This window comes from Astyanax mexicanus, chromosome 16, assembly GCF_023375975.1.
Source record: "Astyanax mexicanus isolate ESR-SI-001 chromosome 16, AstMex3_surface, whole genome shotgun sequence".
NCBI lineage: Eukaryota > Metazoa > Chordata > Actinopteri > Characiformes > Acestrorhamphidae > Astyanax > Astyanax mexicanus.
The window spans coordinates 18,754,097-18,773,308 of NC_064423.1; the positions used below are offsets into that span (position 1 = coordinate 18,754,097).

The 19,212-nt window shown below is 37.3% G+C and overlaps 1 protein-coding gene across 1 annotated transcript in view; it reads right to left on the reverse strand.

Moving 5' to 3' along the window:
- The window catches only part of apc2 (APC regulator of WNT signaling pathway 2), a 45,208-nt gene that overhangs the window by 8,053 nt on the left and 17,943 nt on the right, over positions 1-19,212 (reverse strand). The window contains exons 2-14 of the mRNA XM_007240208.4: positions 17,126-17,284; positions 13,107-13,197; positions 11,755-12,040; positions 10,660-10,768; positions 10,228-10,341; positions 8,768-8,863; positions 5,522-5,620; positions 3,220-3,598; positions 2,932-3,030; positions 2,709-2,848; positions 2,543-2,620; positions 320-436; positions 15-229 (exon numbers count right to left, since the gene is read on the reverse strand). Of these exons, the coding sequence (XP_007240270.4) occupies positions 15-229; positions 320-436; positions 2,543-2,620; positions 2,709-2,848; positions 2,932-3,030; positions 3,220-3,598; positions 5,522-5,620; positions 8,768-8,863; positions 10,228-10,341; positions 10,660-10,768; positions 11,755-12,040; positions 13,107-13,197; positions 17,126-17,266 (1,964 nt within the window). The 5' untranslated portion in view covers positions 17,267-17,284. The remainder of the gene's footprint in view (positions 1-14; positions 230-319; positions 437-2,542; positions 2,621-2,708; positions 2,849-2,931; positions 3,031-3,219; positions 3,599-5,521; positions 5,621-8,767; positions 8,864-10,227; positions 10,342-10,659; positions 10,769-11,754; positions 12,041-13,106; positions 13,198-17,125; positions 17,285-19,212) is intronic.

Genomic DNA, 19,212 nt, shown 5'->3' on the forward strand with positions numbered 1-19,212 from the left:
GTTCATGGTATTACCTGTAATCTTCTCTGGTAGCAACAAGGCTGGACACGTTGCGTAGAATTCCCCCACCGCTTTCAATGATTGCCAGCGAGTTGGTTTGACACCGGTAGGTAAGGGTACTGACCAGAAACCCAAGAGCACCATCAACAGAGCAAATCGCCACTTTATTCTCAGTGCTATGTGCTGACAAATTCCATAAAGCACTCAGCACACTTTTTAAAGTGGATTCCTGTGTACAGAAAAATCACAATACCCTGTTAAATGCAGAACAGTTATAGAAATAACCCATCTAATTATATTCAGTGTTTCTGCATTTTACCTTTGTGGCCTGAAGTGCACACGCCATTAGTCCTGACACACTGCCAACGTCACGGAGAGCTCTCTTGCTGTTGATATCAGCTCGCCATGAAAGGTTCCTAAGAATGCTTGAGACCACCTGTAGGCAAAATAGAATCAAAAAATGAAAAACAATGGAATATTTAGGATAGGGTCTGCAGTGCCAGATAAGGTGGATACTAAATGGGCTTACATAAGATCTTGATACTTTATTTGAAGGCTACTTTCAAAGAAACATGCATTAAAATACATAGCATATAATTAAAAAGCATCACTTCAGAATTTATGGATATTTTCAAACAGAGATTGAGGTAGATGCTCTAAAACCAGTGGTTTTTAACCTGTGGAGCGCTGCCCCTCAGTGGGCTGCAGCAGTACTGCCAGGGGGGTCTGAAAACATTTTTTTTGTTTTCCTCTTGGTCAAAATCTTTCGAACACCCCGATTTTTGTGCCATTTAGGCTCTTTAGATCCAGACAATAACCAAAAAGTGTACAATATCTAGTGTACAAAATTTTGCAGTAACCTGTCAGGGCATTTGAAGAAAACAAATAAACAAAAAATCAAACAAACCTATTTTCATACTGTACAAAAAATATATTGTAAAAAAAAAGAAAAAATAATCTAGTGTTTAAAAAAAGTTTTAAACACTACAGATTTTTAGCAAACAATGAATTGGTTAACAGCTTACAGCTGGTAAGTAGCAATGGAAATAAACTGAGATTTGGAAAAGGATTTAAAAAATGTACAATATTTAAAAATTACAGATGAACCCAAACAGTGGTGAGTACTGTTTTACTACACCTTCAAAAGACTCTTAGAAACTGACGAAAGCTGCTACAGGAAGAGGTCTGGCCGACCCACATGGCAACAGCACCTTTATCTCAGCTTGATACAGCAGTAAAGTGAAGACTAACAGGTCTGACAGGTGAAAAAGTGCAGTTAAAACGTTATTGCAAAAGATGAGAAAATAAAAAGCAGCTTGTCTGTGCATATAGCACTTCTTTTGGGAAAAAAATAGGGGTGCTCTGAAACTTTTGACCCGTAGTCTATGTACCATTTTGCAAAAAAAAAAAATGTTTAGGTCCAGCATTGAACAGTCACATGACTGGTGCTTTAGCAAGCCATTTACATATTACATATTACTAAGATCCTGAAGCTGGACCATCTACAAGTGAAGCAGCAGTTATTCTCTGACTGAGAAACCCAGCATGAGTCAGAACTGAGTTGGTGGCACCAGAACAAATACAGACTTTTTGTTGAGTCAGACTACCGTTTGCAACTTTCCACACTTTAACCTGACATTCAGCACTTGGGAGCTGACAAACATGAGTCATCTAGGTGAGTCAGAAAAAGTGCTTTATTTTTTAGTGTTCATATTGTGTTGTTTTTATGCAGTCAAGTGAAATTTGATAGAGTACATTGATTGTTGCTCTGTATTCCTTTAGAATTACTGTATTTTTCGCACTATAAAACACACTTAGAATCTTTTAATTTTCCCAAAAATCGTCAGTGCATCTTATAATCCAATGCACCTTGTGTATGAATTTCACCAGTCAGGTTGTAAGGAGCAGTAAAGCCACTCCACTGAAGTGCAGAGTTATACTGGAGTTTCATTTAGTATTAGCATTAATCACTAACTGTGCTAAGCGTTAGCTCTTTGGCTGTCCAAAGAGGTGAGTTTCATTATTCTGTAGCTTGCTGCTAACCCTGGTTAGCACTGCTGGAGCAGCATTAGCATTACCGCCAACGGTTAGCCGCTAATTCTAATGCTCTAGTCTTAGTGGAAATCTGGAAATCTAAGCTTAGTGTAAATAAATGTAAGCGCTTATAAAAACAGTTTTAAGAAGAAAAATCTGTGTAGATCAACACCCAGCACTCGTTTGACTTTTCCGAATCGCCTGAAATGTTTTTTTTTTTTTTTTAAAGAATCACAGTTTTGTTTACTTAACATAGCTTAGCTTTACAGGTCTACAGACCTGCTGAATTAGTAGGACAACATTACGACACCCCTGTGCCTTTTAAGGCGCATAAAATGTGCCTTATGTACAGAAATAGATCAGAAAATAGACATTTATTGATAATTCTGTGTCTAAATGATCTAAAACCCCCTTGTTAATGTTAAACTTCAAATGATGATACACATTTAACTCTTAAATCAGCTAACAAAACTTACAAAAAAAACAAAAAAAACATTTTACTATATACCTGATGTAATTCCTCACTATCAGATGAAAGCTGGGCAACAATGGCTTGAAGGCAGCTCTTCTTCGTGCAAAGTGTGGCCTAAAAGGAGATAAACAACATGGCATTAATATGTCTTAATTTTTTTCTATCTATTTTGTTTAAAATGTCTTTGTAACTCTTTGCGTACCTTATTCACAACATCTCCATAAGTGAGATTGGTGAGTGCCATGCCAGCATATCTTCGCAGGGCCATATTCATGGGTTCATTCTGCATGCCGTACAGCTCCTGTTCCAACTGCATGAGCTCTGCAATGACATGAAGACCACCTAAAAGAAGAGACCACCCTGTAAGCTGTTTGTCCAACAACATTTGTAGCATGTGCGTAAGAAAGAGGATGTTTTTTGCATACCAAGTTCGTTCATGGCCCTTCGGTATTCCTCCTCAAAGGAAAGCTTCATGATGGCACACATGGCCTGGCAAATCTGAGGATCTACTGGCTCTGGGATGTCTGTGAAGTTCATATCAAGATTTCAAGATGTTTTTTTAGTTTAGGGTTCATTTAAAACACAGCAAACATTATAAATAAATTTTCTTTGCATTATTTGAGCTCTGAAAGCACTGCATCCTTATCAGTATTTTGACTATTTCTCATTTTCTGCAATAATAAATGACAATAAATAGAAATATATACATTTACCATTCTTAGTACCACCAGGGGATGGGGTTCCAGTGTGGTTCTCAATCCAGTCCCAACCATTCTCACAATGTGAGCGGATCTGTTCCAGCACGTGCAGTACCCTCATCTCACGCCGAGCCTGGCCCTCATCAGGCTGCGAGTACACAATGTTGTGCAGAGCAGCGCTAGCTCTGGATCTCGCCTCGCGGCTACAGCCTGTGGCTCCTTGAGTCTCTCCGGGTCCTCCGTCATGCAGTATTTGCACCAGCAAGGGAACACAGCCAGACTTGCGCATTGCAATGCAGCTTTCCTGCGAGCTGGACATGGCTAACAAGGTACGGGACATCTCCTCCCGATCTCTGGAGGCCAGCATAGACAGCAGCCAGAACACCATCTCCACCTAAAATGTGGAGGTAAGCATATTCAGTGGTACATCCTGAACACTGCACTTTTCCTTTACTGACACAGCTATAAATCACAACCTGAACCTTCATCAAAATGATAGGGCATTGCTTTACACAGTGATTTTTGAAAATTGTGGATGTATATTTAAATATTGCTGTCAAATCCAATAATAAACATCACTGGATTAGAATGCTCATCTACCATATTTTTGTTTAATTTACTGGATTAATACAATATATGTACAAATATTTGTGAAAATCCTATGTAACAAATGCATTCAGCCACTATAGTACAGACAAATGGCTTGAAAATACTGCAAATAGAATATGGGTCAGATAAATACATACTTAATTGCAGGTGTGGGTATAAAAAGGGGTATAAAGCCCCCAGAATTGAGCTGTGGAAAAGTGGGACTGTGTACTCTGAAATGATCATGCTCTAAAAACGATAAAAATAAGATTTTTTTAATAGTTTTATTTAAAGTTTTTAACCCCTTTTTCTCTGAATTTACACAGCCAATTACCCAATGCACTCATTAAGACTCCTATTACTAGTGATGCCCCGACACCAGGAGGGTGAAGCACACATGTGAAGTCAGCCACCACCTCTTTTTGAACTCAGCATTGCGTAGTAGCATTACATTTACTCGGAGGAAAGCACAGCAACTCAGTTCGAATACATCAGCTCACAGACGCCATGTGCTAAGCGACATCACCTTTTGGAGTAATGAGGGGAAAGAGCGCCATCTACCCGCCCAGAGAGAGCAAGGCCAGTTGTGCTCTCTCGGGGCTCCGGTAGCCGATGGCAAGCTACATGAACGGGATTTGAACCAGCGATCTCCTGATCATATTGGCAGGGCCTTAGTCCGCAGGGCCACTCGGATCCCCATTAAAACCCTTTTTAATACCTTTGGTTTTGAAAAAAACAAATGTCTGAGCAGTGTCTCAATATGTGTGTCCATATTCTGTAAGTCCTCATAGTGTTTTACCTCATCAATTATATTCATTATACTGTATTACATAATTACTGCCAAAGTAAAACTGTTACTGTGTTCAATTAAGGTGCTAAAGAATGTAAAATCTGTAAAAAAAAAAAAATGCTCAGGCTCAGTTAAACAATGAGTTTTTAAAAGCAAAACCCAAGTACAACTTTAAAACAGGCTAATTCTAAAACTATACACCTGTTACATTAAAGTCTTGACTCATTATGTTCAGGCCCTCAAATTTACGTTGAATCAGCCCACTAGCAAAAGCATATCAAGGCTGAACACAATGACTACCGACGTGGAACCTGTTTTGTACGAGAACCTAATTTTGAACCATTTATCGAGTTTTGAAACCAAAAACGTTCGTAGTGGGAACCGAAGTATACTATGTTCTTTAGCATAAACCATTTAAACCGCCGCTGTGCAACGTCCTCTGTTGATAACTTATGAAGTTTTGACGGTTCCACTAAAACTGGGGGAAACGCGGGATGGTTCGCTGAAAAGCTCCACCGTTCTTATAAAAGTCCAACGGAAATTGTTCAAGAACCGTAAAAATGTGTGATTGGTTTTTGTTTTACCTGAGCCAAAACAACATACTTACTATTTATACATCAAGGAAAATTTTACAGTACTGATCAATACACAGTAAATCAATTTCACCAGTGTTACATTAGCACTGTTAATGTTAAATTAACACTGAGAGTGTAAAAATTTACACTAACAGTGTTGATTTAATATTGGCAAATTTACAGTAAATACATTGTATGACACCAGTGATGCATTTTAAGATAATATACGTTTATTTAATATAGTTGAACTAATCCTATATTTTTGTACAGGCATAAATAATTTCTTTATTAAAATAAAAATATTAGCTTCAGCTAATATATGCTAATGAGTGACACATGACAGGAGAGGACGCTGGTGCCTTACTTTGCTCCCTGCTTCTCCGGGTGCCTCCATCATAGAGCTACTGCCAGCTCCATTATCCTGCTCAGGGTTGTTAGATGCTTTGGAGATGCAGTCAGCACTCTGAAAAAAACAGAGAAATGTACAAACATGCATAGTGTTACTAAAAAATAATATAGAGATATTTAGGCTTGTATAAATTTGCTCATCAAATCAGAGACGATTATAACAGGCAGCAGAAACTGCTACAGCATTCTGCAGCTACTCTGTAAGGCAGGGCTCCAGCTGTATCGTTTGCATTTGGCAACCCACTTGGCTGCACAGCAAATCCTCCGGCAGCCAAAGCAGTAAATTCATCCTTTTATCCCCGGGCCCATCGCTATGGCAACCTTTGGTGCCATGGGTAGGCATGTGATCTCTTGAGGTCTACCCAGACGAGCGTGGGCTACACACAGGCTGCCTCCAACATCTCTAAAATAAAAATGAGGTGTGTGTAGAACCGAGCTTAGGAAAGCTGCCGTTGTACAACTGAGACTAATGACAAATATGTGTTTTAACAGCTTTCTTTTAGTCTAAGTACAGATAACTGTGTAGAATGTTTAAAAGAAAAAAAATTAAATATATTTTTATTCATGCAGACGCATTCATATAATGCATCCAAATATGCTATATTTAAGTCATTGTCTAATATTCTCGTTCTTGGGGCTTTACATAAAAAATAAAGCAAAAAATGTAAACATACAGTTATGGGCTCCACCTTAATAAAATGCTGTACATTAAAACAAACAAAACATACAAGTCAAATAAAAAAGTAGGACAATCCAAGAAAACCCTAAATTCAGTTGCCAGATATTCAGTGCATACCTGAATGCCCATTTACAAGTGAAACCACTTGTAAATTATAAAAATACATATGTAACACCTGCATTATACTGGAAGTATATAAAGAGTGTGTACAGTGCTGTACATTATTTATTTTTAATTATTTGAAATATTTTTTTTTACATTTAGCTTGTAGTAACACCAGATCCCGTAAATATTAACATAGTAAAAGTAACAAGAATTTCTCATTTGAAAGAAAGTAGTTGATCTGATAGTATCTGATAACTAGTTTAATAAACTGCACTTGGTTTTTCAGATTCCTTTGAGGAACGCTTTGGAGATGCTTTAATGAACAGAATGATGAAAAACACGAGTTAGGAGATTATTTTAGGAAGTTGATATTAAACTGTAAATCAGTGCTACTGTTTTAGTAACATCAGTGCATAGGATTTCATGGGGTATCCTACTTCTTTCACCTGACTGTATTTAATTAAAAGTGGGAATTAGGAGCATATTTAAATCAGGCAGCACAGGTAACACATCACTTTCTTCACCGCAGTAAAGGGATAACACAGCTGGCATGAGGCTCTTACAGAGCGGCATGTTTCTAAATGCCAGCCTCACAGTGGGCCAACCAGACAGAGCTTAAGCAGCCAATAAGAGAGCACCCTGAGAGGCCATGCCCAGCAACATTCACTGACAGCTTGAGCTGCCAGACAGCAGTGCCGGGTGAGGTGGTGTGGGGTTTTAGCAGTGTAACGTGGTTGGTGGCCTGAAGAACGGTGATAAATCTTTATAAACTGTCAAAGAGTCTGAACATTCAGTAGATCATTAACATACTTTTACTGTAGACTGATTTTGAATTTAGTTGTTTTACACTTTATTTGGAGTGTTTTCATATTAATATCTGTAGATGTTCATCTGACTGGATTAGGATGAGATTACAGGACCAGATTAAGTTAGAACAAAGGCCAGAGTGATGGTTAAGGTTAGGCTTCGTGCTGAGATTAGGATTATTTAAAGGACCATTTAAAATAAAGTGTTATGATAAAATCCTTTGATAGCTGTGTGGTCTCTTGATCAATGAGATAAAGTATCTCATAGATAAAATATTAGATCAAAAGTAAATGAAAGATACATATATTATAAAGTATTTAATATGCTAAAAATAAAAAGAAAAATATAAAGATAGGAAGAACTATATACATTAAAAATATACTGACAAAAATACCGTAAATGTGCAAAACAAAAATTGAGCAGAAAAAATACCGTCCAGTGTAATACAATAATAAATATATTTGATAAGATTTAATTTTTTATTATGTGCTACTTGAAGTTATCTACATTAGTCAAATCCAGTAATCCGCCTATTATAAGAGCAGTATAAGAATTTAAAACATATCTTCTGTCAACTGATAGAAACTGTCAACTATTCACTGCTGATTGATTGACTTTTTTATTGTCTAATCAGGTTTAAATGAGCACCCTTACTTACATCATATAATTATTTTCCACACGTGTGAACATGCGCATGACAGACAGCAGGATAATGCAATGTGTAATTAAAGCCTAAGCCATTGTAAAGGTGGCTTTTAATATGTGTAGAATGTATTGAGAGGGGTTCCTCCCCTCCAGTGCTGTGCTTTAATAACAGCAGAGCCTCAATATTTCAGAACCTCTATAAAACATTCAGCAGTAGGAAAGACCGTCTGGCGAGGGGAAGAGAAGGAGGTCGTATAAAGATGGAGAGAGGTATGAGAAACTGCTGAGAAACATTTATGCATTCAATAAATCTTATTTGTGGCCAGTACTGTGACAAAGCATCAATGACAGTTTGATGTATGCTGGTAATTTCAGGAGCAGTGCAATATGTACACTGTCAGTCATCTCCCAGTTTATCTCAATAAAATGACGTAAGTGTTTTTTCCCTGCTTTCTTTATGGACATAATGTCAGGACCCTATTCAATTATGAAGCTCTGTATTGTGAACAGTTTACACTGTCTGAGAAGACTGGAAGCGGTTATATGACAGGTGATAGTGTGCTGCTGATTACGTTCTTCATCCTAGATCAGTCCCTGATCCAATACAACACAGCAGTCAGCAGTTTTTCTGTATTATTTTATAATGGACCCTAAATACTGTAGATATCACAACCATTTTTTGACGTTTATCAGAGCCATGATGATTCTCTGACAAACATCAAATAAAGTATGGAACTAGAATAAGAGATTGTTAAAGAAGCATTCTGCATGTTAAATACTTTGCATCATGCTGTATTATTAAAAACTGGTTTATCTGCCTTGTACAGACGTAAAATGTGTGTCAGAAAGCAAAAAATACGTTTTTTATGAGTTTAGATTTTTTCTTTTGGATAGTTATAGAAATAGCTGTAATAAATTAATAGTTACCGACACAGCATGGTTAGGTACGACAGTTCTTGGTCTTACCTGACTCTCTGATTGGGTGTTCTTCTCCTGTGGACCACGAGAACCATGAGCCTCTTGTAGCTCTTTCTCAAGCTGCTCTAGACGAGCCACACGGATCTGCAGGAACACACACAGAGTGACTTTCACAGACGGCTAGGCATCCAGGTTTCTGACTGTCTTTACATTCTGATAAGAAAAACAGTTGTTGATAAGGAAAAGGATAAGGATAAAGCTGAGACAGTATTTTTATAGCAGAATTAAGCCACCTTGCATCTTGATTTGCAACTGTTATCATACTCTGCTAAATGAATCTCAGCCTGATATGAAGCATCAAGAACTTAATAATGTAATAAGATGTTTGTATTTTGGACCTTCCCACAGACACTTGTATGATAAATGCAATGCAGCCAATGGCTTACCTGTCTTAGAAATCACTGACTTTACCAATGATAACAAATATTAATATGGATAAAGTTTAAGCATTAAACCATTAAGTATTATTTGGGTGTTTTCCTGACATGATAATAATAATTCTCTTTTATATCTCTTTTAATTTCTTTTTTTGTGTAACCACTCCCCTTAAAACAGACATAAAAAAGGAAGGGGTGAAATCCTCCTTCTAAGAATTGGGACAACCCTTCAAGCACCCGACACAGAAATGTAGATGGAGCGCTAAAGTTCAGCAACCTAGCTGCTGGTTAACTAGTTTACTGTAGGGCTTTTTATGTCTTCAGAAAAGGGGCAGGTTATTTTTCCCAATTTTAATATTATTCTTATATACCATTTTGTTATTTTCATTATTTTACCCTTTATCTTCTATCTAAGTTTACAAACTATGTTAACCTCCTTTTGAAACTGATGTGGCAAGAGATTTTTTATTTGTTTTGATGTAACTGTAATATCTGTAAAATTCAGTAAACATATAATTACACAAAAAAAGAAAGGGGCAGGTAGGAGAGCTGAAATTAGGTTTGATTTTATTCATTTTCTTCATAATAAACTAGCTACATTTTCTCTTCCACCTTAAATGGTTCAACGAAAGCAGAGGCTGCATTATTTAAAGTGGAAAGGAAAATGTAGCTAGCTTCTTATGAAGTGATTGGCCATAAAACATTAAAACTACACATTGAAGTATGAAAATATAGAGGTTATCGTCATTTTTACCAAGGAATCAACATCTGGGATTCTTTGGTTGCTTGTGCCGCCATCTTGCCTGTTTTCTGTTTTAAATGTTTCTGTTTAAATGAAAAATTGCAGTTTGAAGGGTCATGTAGCTTTAACACCTCCCCCTACCCCTCCAGCCTACCCCTAGATACATCTGTAAAACAGAGAGGCAGGGATAAGTGGTAGGGCCAAGGGGTGAAATATGATTGCGCCTAAGCGTGATATGATTCGATTATGACTAACTCATTCACTTACTAGTACATCAATGTCTCACTATCTATAAAACCCTGTCTTGTACATTTTTAGCTACTATTTACCTGTGTTCTCTGTACCATTTCATCACTGGTACCAAACCGTTCCTCCATGACCGAGCGTAGCTGCTGGGCCTCAAATTCTAACTGCTGCCGAATAAGGTCCATTTGAATGGAGAACTGAAATAAAGAAAGGTAAATTAATTATATGTTATAAGTCAATTTCTAGACTGATTTTTTTTTATAAAATAAGACATACTTTTCAGAGACAAGGCTACAATTACAACTATGCCTTTACAAAATCTGACCCACTACCCAAATTGTAAGTTGTGCACACAGCTACACAAGGGCATCAGCTCAATGATAAAACATGGCACGAATTTGGGGCTGGCGGCAGCCATTTATCAAAAAGGCTGTGAAACTAGGTGACCTGGATTTCAGCTACACCTACACACAGCCGTGCATTCCACAAAATCCGTACTGCTGAGGGAATCTTACTGTGTCAATCCGGGGCAACTCAGCCAGCCTCTGTGAGAGTCCCTGCAGCTGAGAATAATACCAACGCCGCTCTGTCTCCTCCTTCTTAATTTCACTCAGCAGCATCGTCCTACAAAACATGCCACAAGGTTATACAAATTCAGACTGTGTGATACTGCTTGTTTTTAGCTATGCAATATTGTTACTAATAGGTTAAATGCACTTATATGCACAGTTGCAAATCACTAAATTGTATTTTTTATAGTTTTAATAAATCAATGATAAAAGGTAAAATTTCAGAAAGAAAGCACACTGTTTTGAGAGTCTATAAATACATTATTAATGAGGACAAAAGGTTTACGCATGTGCTTTGCTATGCATGAAGGATAGCAGATATAGCCATTGGTGCATTTAGTAAACAAGTCACAACCCATCATATATACAGCTCTGAAAACAATTAAGAAACCGCTTCAGTTTCTGAATCAGTTTCTCTGATTTTGATTTTATATGTTTGAGTAAAATAAAGATTGTTTTTCATTCTATAAACTACGGAACAAAATGTCTCCGAAATTCCAAATAAAAATATTGTCATTTAAAGCATTTATTTGCAGAAAATGAGAAATAGCTGAAATAAAAAGGCAGAGCTTTCAGACCTCAAATAATGCAAAGAAAACAAATTCATATGCATAAAGTTTTAAGAATTCAGAAATCAATATCTGGTAAAATAACCCTGTTTTGTAATCACAGTTTTAATGTATCTTGGCATGTTCTCCTCCACCAGTCTTACACACTGCTTTTGGATCAATTTATGCCACTCCTGGTGCAAAAATTCAAGCAGTTCAGCTTGGTTTGAAGGCTTGTGGTCATCCATCTTCCTCTTGATTATATTCCAGAAGTTTTCAATTTGTTAAATCAAAGAGACTAATAATTTTTGCCTAGTCTCTTATTTTTTTTCAGAGCTGTATATAAAATGACATTTTTTTTTGTCCATATGCTTCAGTGCTTATCCAAATTATTCAACAGCTACTCTATTGTTCCAAGCATTTTTACTTGTACTGATGAACCTGGGCTATTCTTATGATATAAACAAATAATTCTAGTCATTCTGGATCTCACCTCTCCTTGCAGAGATCCTCTAAATGCTGAGCAGTGACACGGCCCTCTGCCCCCATGGCCGGGTGGAGGTGGCCGCTAGGGTGTACGGCCGTGCCCTCCCCGGACACAGACGAGCTCTGACGGGACGATAAACAGACAGGGCTCCTGGACCTGCTGATGCTGGCTGGAGGCACAGGCGTCCTGTCGTCCGCGTCGCCTACCTGACTGGTCATGGTCTCAGAGAACGCACGCAGGTTGTGAGGCTGGTACTTGAGCTCATAATAGTTGGTCAAGTCCATGTGCAACTCTGTGAAGAGATTTCGAACAAAAGCCAAAGAAAAGCGACAATTAAATCTGGGTTAATCTGGTTCATATCCGTTTTTATTTATTTTTTTATTTTTTTTGGCAGATGACCTGGTGCACATAATTGAAAAAGACTGACTCTCTCTACTTGCTAATAAAAACATACTGGGCAATATTAAGGTCAGCAAAAATGATTGAGGCTCTGTCCATACATTGTACAAGTAGACTATTATGGAATTATCATGACAGGCCTTCCTAAAACATGCTTCTTAGTATTCAGGTCAATGTAAAATTATTTAATTTATAAGTCATTTTATACCATTCTAGATTCTGCATTTAAGGACCTGCCAACCTTAAAAGAATTTTAAGAGGACAAATCAACCCCCCCCTCCCATCAGAGATGAATAGACAATAATCTTATATTGCACTATTGTACTAGCCTACACTTCTTTAAGGATAATAACCGGTTCCACAGTATATTAATGAAAACTATATATTTAAGGCATTTTTTTATTTTCTTTAAAACAAACAAAGACAACAAATCATCAATGCAAATATCAAACAGTGCACGTATGTGTAAACTAGGGCTGCAACTAATGATTATTTTGGTAGTTGGCTAATCTGATGGTTATTTTTTTGATTATTCAATTAGTCCTCCATCACTAAAAATTATAGAAACAGCTGAACATGAGATTTAAAAGGCATTTAAATGTGTAAATGTTGTTTAAACATGAAAACTACTGAACTTTAGTGAGTAAATATGTAATCTGTGGTGTTTGGGCACTTTTGACACACAGACTAAGTTGAGTGTAACCTGTGTGAGTGAGACATTTACCCATCTCCCATTGCTCTTCTGTCCCCAGCACTTTGTGTAATGCAGCACTGTTACAAATGAATGAAATCTGTAGTCGACTAATTAAATTAATCAACATTGTCGATTATATTGACTAATTGTTGCAGTGCAAGTGTAAACCTTGTGACCTACAAAGTTTATCAGCTATTATTTTCGAAGTTTTATGATGACGCTAATTAAATGAACATTATCATAAACTGAACAACATGTACAGTACCTTTGAGCTGGTCGAGCACATCAGCTCTCCCTGAAGAGGCGAGAGTGCAGGCCTCCTGCTCCAGTTTGCTCTGAAGCTGCTTTAGAACCTCCTAAAATGACAAGAAAAAAAAAACAATACATTCACTGATCCAAACCATGCAGATCAAAATCAATCCTCAGTATAGAAAAGAGAGTCAATAATCCTGAAAAAACACAGAAATTTAAAAAACCTTCCAGGGAATGAGATGGCATCCTGGCTGTAAACCCTGCACTGTGTGCCTGTGTGATCTCCGCTGTGTTCCAGTTTTTCTGGGGACAAAATCAACTCATGTTCCTGATAAAGGCTTAGTAGAGATTATCCAGCTGCACTCTGCATCTGGGCACGTGTCACGGGAGGATTCATGGGATTGGGTACCCGTGCCAAGTGTCACCTAGATATAACTGTTCAGCGACAATACAGCAATGAGGATCGCTTCCATCGCCATCTGCTGGCAGCTATGAGGCCTGCAGGTTTGTCTGTCCCAAGCACGTGTGCGTAGTGTTGCACTGAATACTGTGTATGAATAAGATGCTGTGGTTATTTTTTGCTTTTTTTGTTGCCTTTAAACAGTGTTTTTTTATATACTATGATTGTTTGTACAAGATTTGAAAACTTGCTTCAGCCTGTGCTCTGGGACATTTATGTCATTTTAGTGGACAGTGAGCAGAGAAACAGAAAGAGTGGACATTTATGAAAGACGCAAAAAAATTCTAGTGCAGCAGAATTTTGTAATGCACATGTTTTGTGAACAGTAGCCAGTGTTAGATTTGTCCAACCTCTTTTCTTTCTTCCCCTCCTTTCCTCCTCTATCCCATTCTTTCTCTATGACCTCCTTTAGGCGCTGTCTAAAAATGTTTTTTACCTTAAACGTCTATTATTCTATGTACATCATTATTGTACCTGGCTTTGGACAAAAGCTTCTGCCAAATGTAATGTAATGTAATGTAATTTTTTGCCCCAGAGCCCAAGTCATTTCATTTTGAGTATCTGCCCATATCGAGTCCCGATCTGATACTTTGGCAATGCAGTAAAAAAAAAAACTATGGTATCAAAAATGACTATTGTTGGAAATTCTCAGGGAGCAGGTAAATACTACAAAGACCATAATCCTTTGTAGCAGGATAAGGTGCGGCCATGGGTTTATAAGGTCACTTTCGGCCACTTTTCGGCTATGCTTACCTTGGATGTGTGTTTGTGTAAATTTTTGATCAATTACTTTATCTATTTATGTTAATTTGTCGGTTTCATTAGGTTAACACAACAGTGGAATTACTCAAGAATAGGGCTTTGTATTGTAAAGAAACTGGCAAGACACATTTTCACATGTAGTAATTCTGAGTAAAGCAAAAGTTTACTATTTATGCAGTTAGAACAGTAGGATCTGAAAGCAAAGTACAACTGTCATTTTTTTGCTACTAATCTTATCTTTTAATAAACTACTTATAAAAACCTATACTGTGTTTGAGAATCAATATAGTATTAAGAAACATAAAATATTGCGAGATTTAAGTGTATACTACGTTCTTAAATACGTGATAATTGCTTCCAAGGACACCGAGTTCTTTTAGTCTTCAATCAGTATTTTGAAAAGCTGCCATGTATTCTGTCACAAGCTTTTACTGCGTCTTGAAATCAGTGTGTCCCTCTGTAATGACTTCACTGTGAGATGCTAAATGCTAAGGACACTGGAGGCCTGAGCTTAGAATCATAATGAGCTCTTTAGAGGTTTTCTACACTGCGGAGGATTTACGTCTCCCGGCACAGCTCAGGGCGGATCTGAATGACGGAGCTGGCTTGGATAAGCAGGATCCACCTGATTAATGCCCTGGAGCAGACCTTTTAGCGGATTTCTGCACTGAATCGAGTGAGATAAAGGCAAGAAATGTAGAGCGGCATCAATGCTTTGTCTGTACTATTACTGTAATATTAACGTCTAAAGTATTAAAAATGTGAAACAGTCATTCTAGTATGATAATATGATGAAGCGATATATACTTGTATATACAGCTCTGGAAAAAAAATTAGGAGACCACTTCAGTTTCTGCACCAATTTATCTGATTTCTATAAACTACGGACAACATTACTCCCAAATTCTAAATAAAAATACTGTCATTTAAAGCACTTATATGCAGAAAATGAGAAATGGCTGAAATAACAAAAAAAAGATGCAGAGCTTTCAGATCTCAAATAACGCAAAGAAAAAAGTTCATATTCATAAATCAGTATTTGGTGGAATAACCCTGTTTTTTAATCACGGTTTTCATGTATCTTGGCATGTTCTCCTCCACCAGTCTTACACACTTTATTTGGATAACTTTATGCTACTCCTTTATGCAAAAATTAAAGCAGTTCAGCTTGGTTTGATGGCTTGTGATCATGCATCTTTCTCTTGATTATTTTCCAGAGGTTTTAAATTTGGTAAAATCAAAGAAATTCATAATTCTGAAGTGGTCTCTTATTTTTTTCCAGAGCTGTATATATAGGATAAGTGACCATCCAACAGAACTACAAAACTCAAGGTGAAGCCTTATGATAATAATGCTTACGCAATTATGCAGCACATGCCCCATCCATAAAGCCTCTTGCAATTCAAAACTAGCTTCATCTAATGGTTTCCATTCGTGTTTCTGGCAGTCCATCCTTTGCTGATGGCCTCTGCACAGGCATGCAGACATTTCAGTATAAAAGTTGTGCTGTAATTTAAGACTGGCTCTGTGCGCGAGCATCATTGAGACTGTGAATACTGTCCACTGCCCATTAGTGTCTCCAGACATTTTGTCGAAAAGTGGGTCACTGCTGAAGCGAATAAATGTAGTGGCGACTTTCTACTTTCCAGACAAAGGGGAAGTCAGAGTGGACTGTCTACAAAAAACAATAAATAAAAAAATGTGCATAAAACTGATGTAACATAATTTATGTCAAATTGATCTTAATCCTTGAAAAGAATGTCCTGATCCTGTCTTTCTGTCCCTTAATCACTTGATTACTGGTGTTTTTTGTTTGTAATTATGATCATAAACTAATTTTACTTTTCTCTCTGATGATGTTGGCACCTGTTCTATAAGAATGCAAATTTTAATGTATGCATTCTAATGTGTGCATTGTTATACACAATCTAATTAATGGCTAATCTAATGGTTGGATAATCCAGATCCAGTAAAGTTAAAATCCATCCTAAGATTTTGTGTCAACTACCTGTATTATTCCTGTATACCTCCTGAACCTGCTCGTTCTCTATAATCATATTATCGTGGTCTGTATATTAGAAATGGAAGGACTGAAAGGCTACATATCAGCATTGGTTAATGGTTAAATGATATGATCTGTATTTTTTAATTTTTTTATGACAATTCTGATGACACCAGTGCCTGCAGAACCCTATTAAAGTCAGTGTATAAATCCCTTCGTCAGTCTTAATGTGACCATCTAACTCTAACTAAAGTGCCTTATAGACGAAGCAGGGTAAATATCTTTAACAACACTAACTGGCTACCCCTCTAGAGAGAGCATCATTCAGTCCAATACAGTGAGCATCAGAACACAGCAAAAAAAAAGAAAAAAGAAATAGCAAACACTGCAAGGAACACTCTTTTGGTTCTATTTAGGTGTATGTAAAGTACATGCACCTAAATAATATCTGCATAGATTAAAAAGGCATCCATTCCCGCCCCTGATCTATCAGTAATGGCAATCAATCAATCTTTCTGAAACACAATTTGCGATCTGTATTAGCCCCAAAACTCTGATTGATCCACTGGTTTTTGCTACATAAAAATACACAGGCTTCCTAACAGAAAAAGAGAAATTTTAATGGATAGTAAAATTATAGAATACTCCTCTATAGTATTTAGGTATTTTTTACTTGTACAACCAAATATGAGAATACAATTTTACTAAAAACCAAATATGAGAATTACATTTTACTAAGAACCAAATATGAGATTACAATTGCAAAAAGCCCCAAAATGTCCCCCAAAATGTTGAAACCCAAACTCACCTTCATGTCGGAGGTCTCATTCTCCAGCTTGGACAGGTGGTGCGAGTTGTCCTCCAGCTCGCGACGCAGGTGGGAGTTCTCCTTGCGGAGATCCTCCACCTGCCGCACCAGCTGGTCATAGGAGGCCACCGAGTTTGACATCTTTACACGATCTGGTCCCTGAAACAGATAGAGGAGGTCATGTGTCAAAATGTGTCAAAAACTAAAACATTCTCCCACTGAAGGCCACTAAAGCAGTTAGAGCTCTGGGTTACTGATAACAGGGTTGAGGTTTCGTTATCTGATTTTTTAAGCTGCCACTGTTGTGCCTACCGCTCTGGGCATGTGTGCTCACTGTATTACTGTGGCTGTATGTGCGTGTTCACTTCACTGATGGGTTAAAGGCAGAGGCGAAATTCCATCTGTGCCTAGTACAACAATCACATCTTGTCACTTGAAGCCTAATGTAGTGTGAGGTCCAATCCCGTTTCTTTTTTGTACCCCAACCCCTTGTTTTCAAGTGTTTTCCCCCTAAGAACTGGAACAACCTTTTACGCACCCGATACAGATAAAGCTACAGCAGTGGAGCTCTAAAGTTCAGTAACCTAGCTGCTGGCTATCTAGTTAACATTAGGTTATCGTATTTCTTTAAAAAGGGGGCAGGTGGGGCAGCGATTCATTTTCATTGTCCATTCCTTAATTTTTCTGTTCCACCTTAAATGAGTCTTTGCTGTCTGTTGCACCATTAACGGTGGAAGAGGAAAGCTAGCCAGCTATTGAGACTAACTACTAGCAATATTTTATGCTTGTTATGAGGAAAATGGCCATAAGAAAATTTAACTGCACAGTAAACTATGGCAATATTGTGGTCATCATGATTTTTAGGAAAATAATTTCTAGGAAAATCTTAAATTTGTGGGTTTCTTTGGTCGCTTGTGCCGCCATCTTGCCAGTGATTCTCAAATCCCTCCGTTTGGAGTGTTGCCTCTGAAAAATCTCTGTTTGAAGGGTCATGTAGCCCTAATACTTCTTCCTACCCCTCCTGTCTAACAAGGATAGAGACCCCCTACCCCTAGGCAGAGGGGTAGAGCTGAGTGGCAGGGCCAAGGGGAGAAATGGGATTAGGCCTTCGTCATGCCCAAGCACTGCCCACCACAGGGAGGGCAGTGTTGTAACTTAGAACACTACAACAACCATTTGTAATTTCCGCATTTTTGCCTGTGAATAGGTAAATGCAATTAAAAACATTTTACATCAAATTTGCACCAAAAAGTGATATTTAAGTTTAAACTCTACAGGAATTATAGGATAGGTAACTAATTTTCACCACAAGTGTCCGAACATTGGCACACGACTGTATCTAAATAAAGAATAGACAGACTGTTTTGACTTGTACACTTGAATCATGCCCCCGTGGCTAGTGCGGCAGCAGAAAGCACAAAGAAGACTCAATCATCTGTCAAATTCAGTTTATATCTTTTTTCGTTCATGTTTTTTTTCACTTGGACAAGCCTGAATATACATCCTGTGTGGCCATTCAGTTTGATCATCGGTCTAGAGAGACTCCACAACAGCCAGTCCATAATGATCAGTTTACAGGTACTTTAATCTACATCACATTTCACTCAAGACAGATAACACAGAAGATTCAAATACAGTCACAAATAACGTTTCGTTCTCAAATTCCTCAAGACTACTTGCTGTAGGGTAATTAATCTTTTTCGATAAATGTTAAAGAATATAAAAAAATGTACTTATGATTCACAGTTACATCTACACTCATATCAGTAGACCTGTCAAAATCTATAAAATGCCACTGACATAATGATCATAGAATAGTATAACAAAGCAAGTATACCCTTTTAAAAACTACATTGTTTAATTAATCATAGTTTGGGAAATATATACGTTTTTGATGACTCAGATTGCAACTTGGATATGGATGTTAAAATAAAATATTTTTTATTTGTAGATTTGTATTTGTTTGTTTTATCATTGAAAAGCAAAACAAAATAAAACATAGGATATTTAATTAATGAGAACCTTTGAAAACTATTCAATTTTTATTTATTTTATTTAATTTTATTGCGTTCTCCAAACCCTGCATG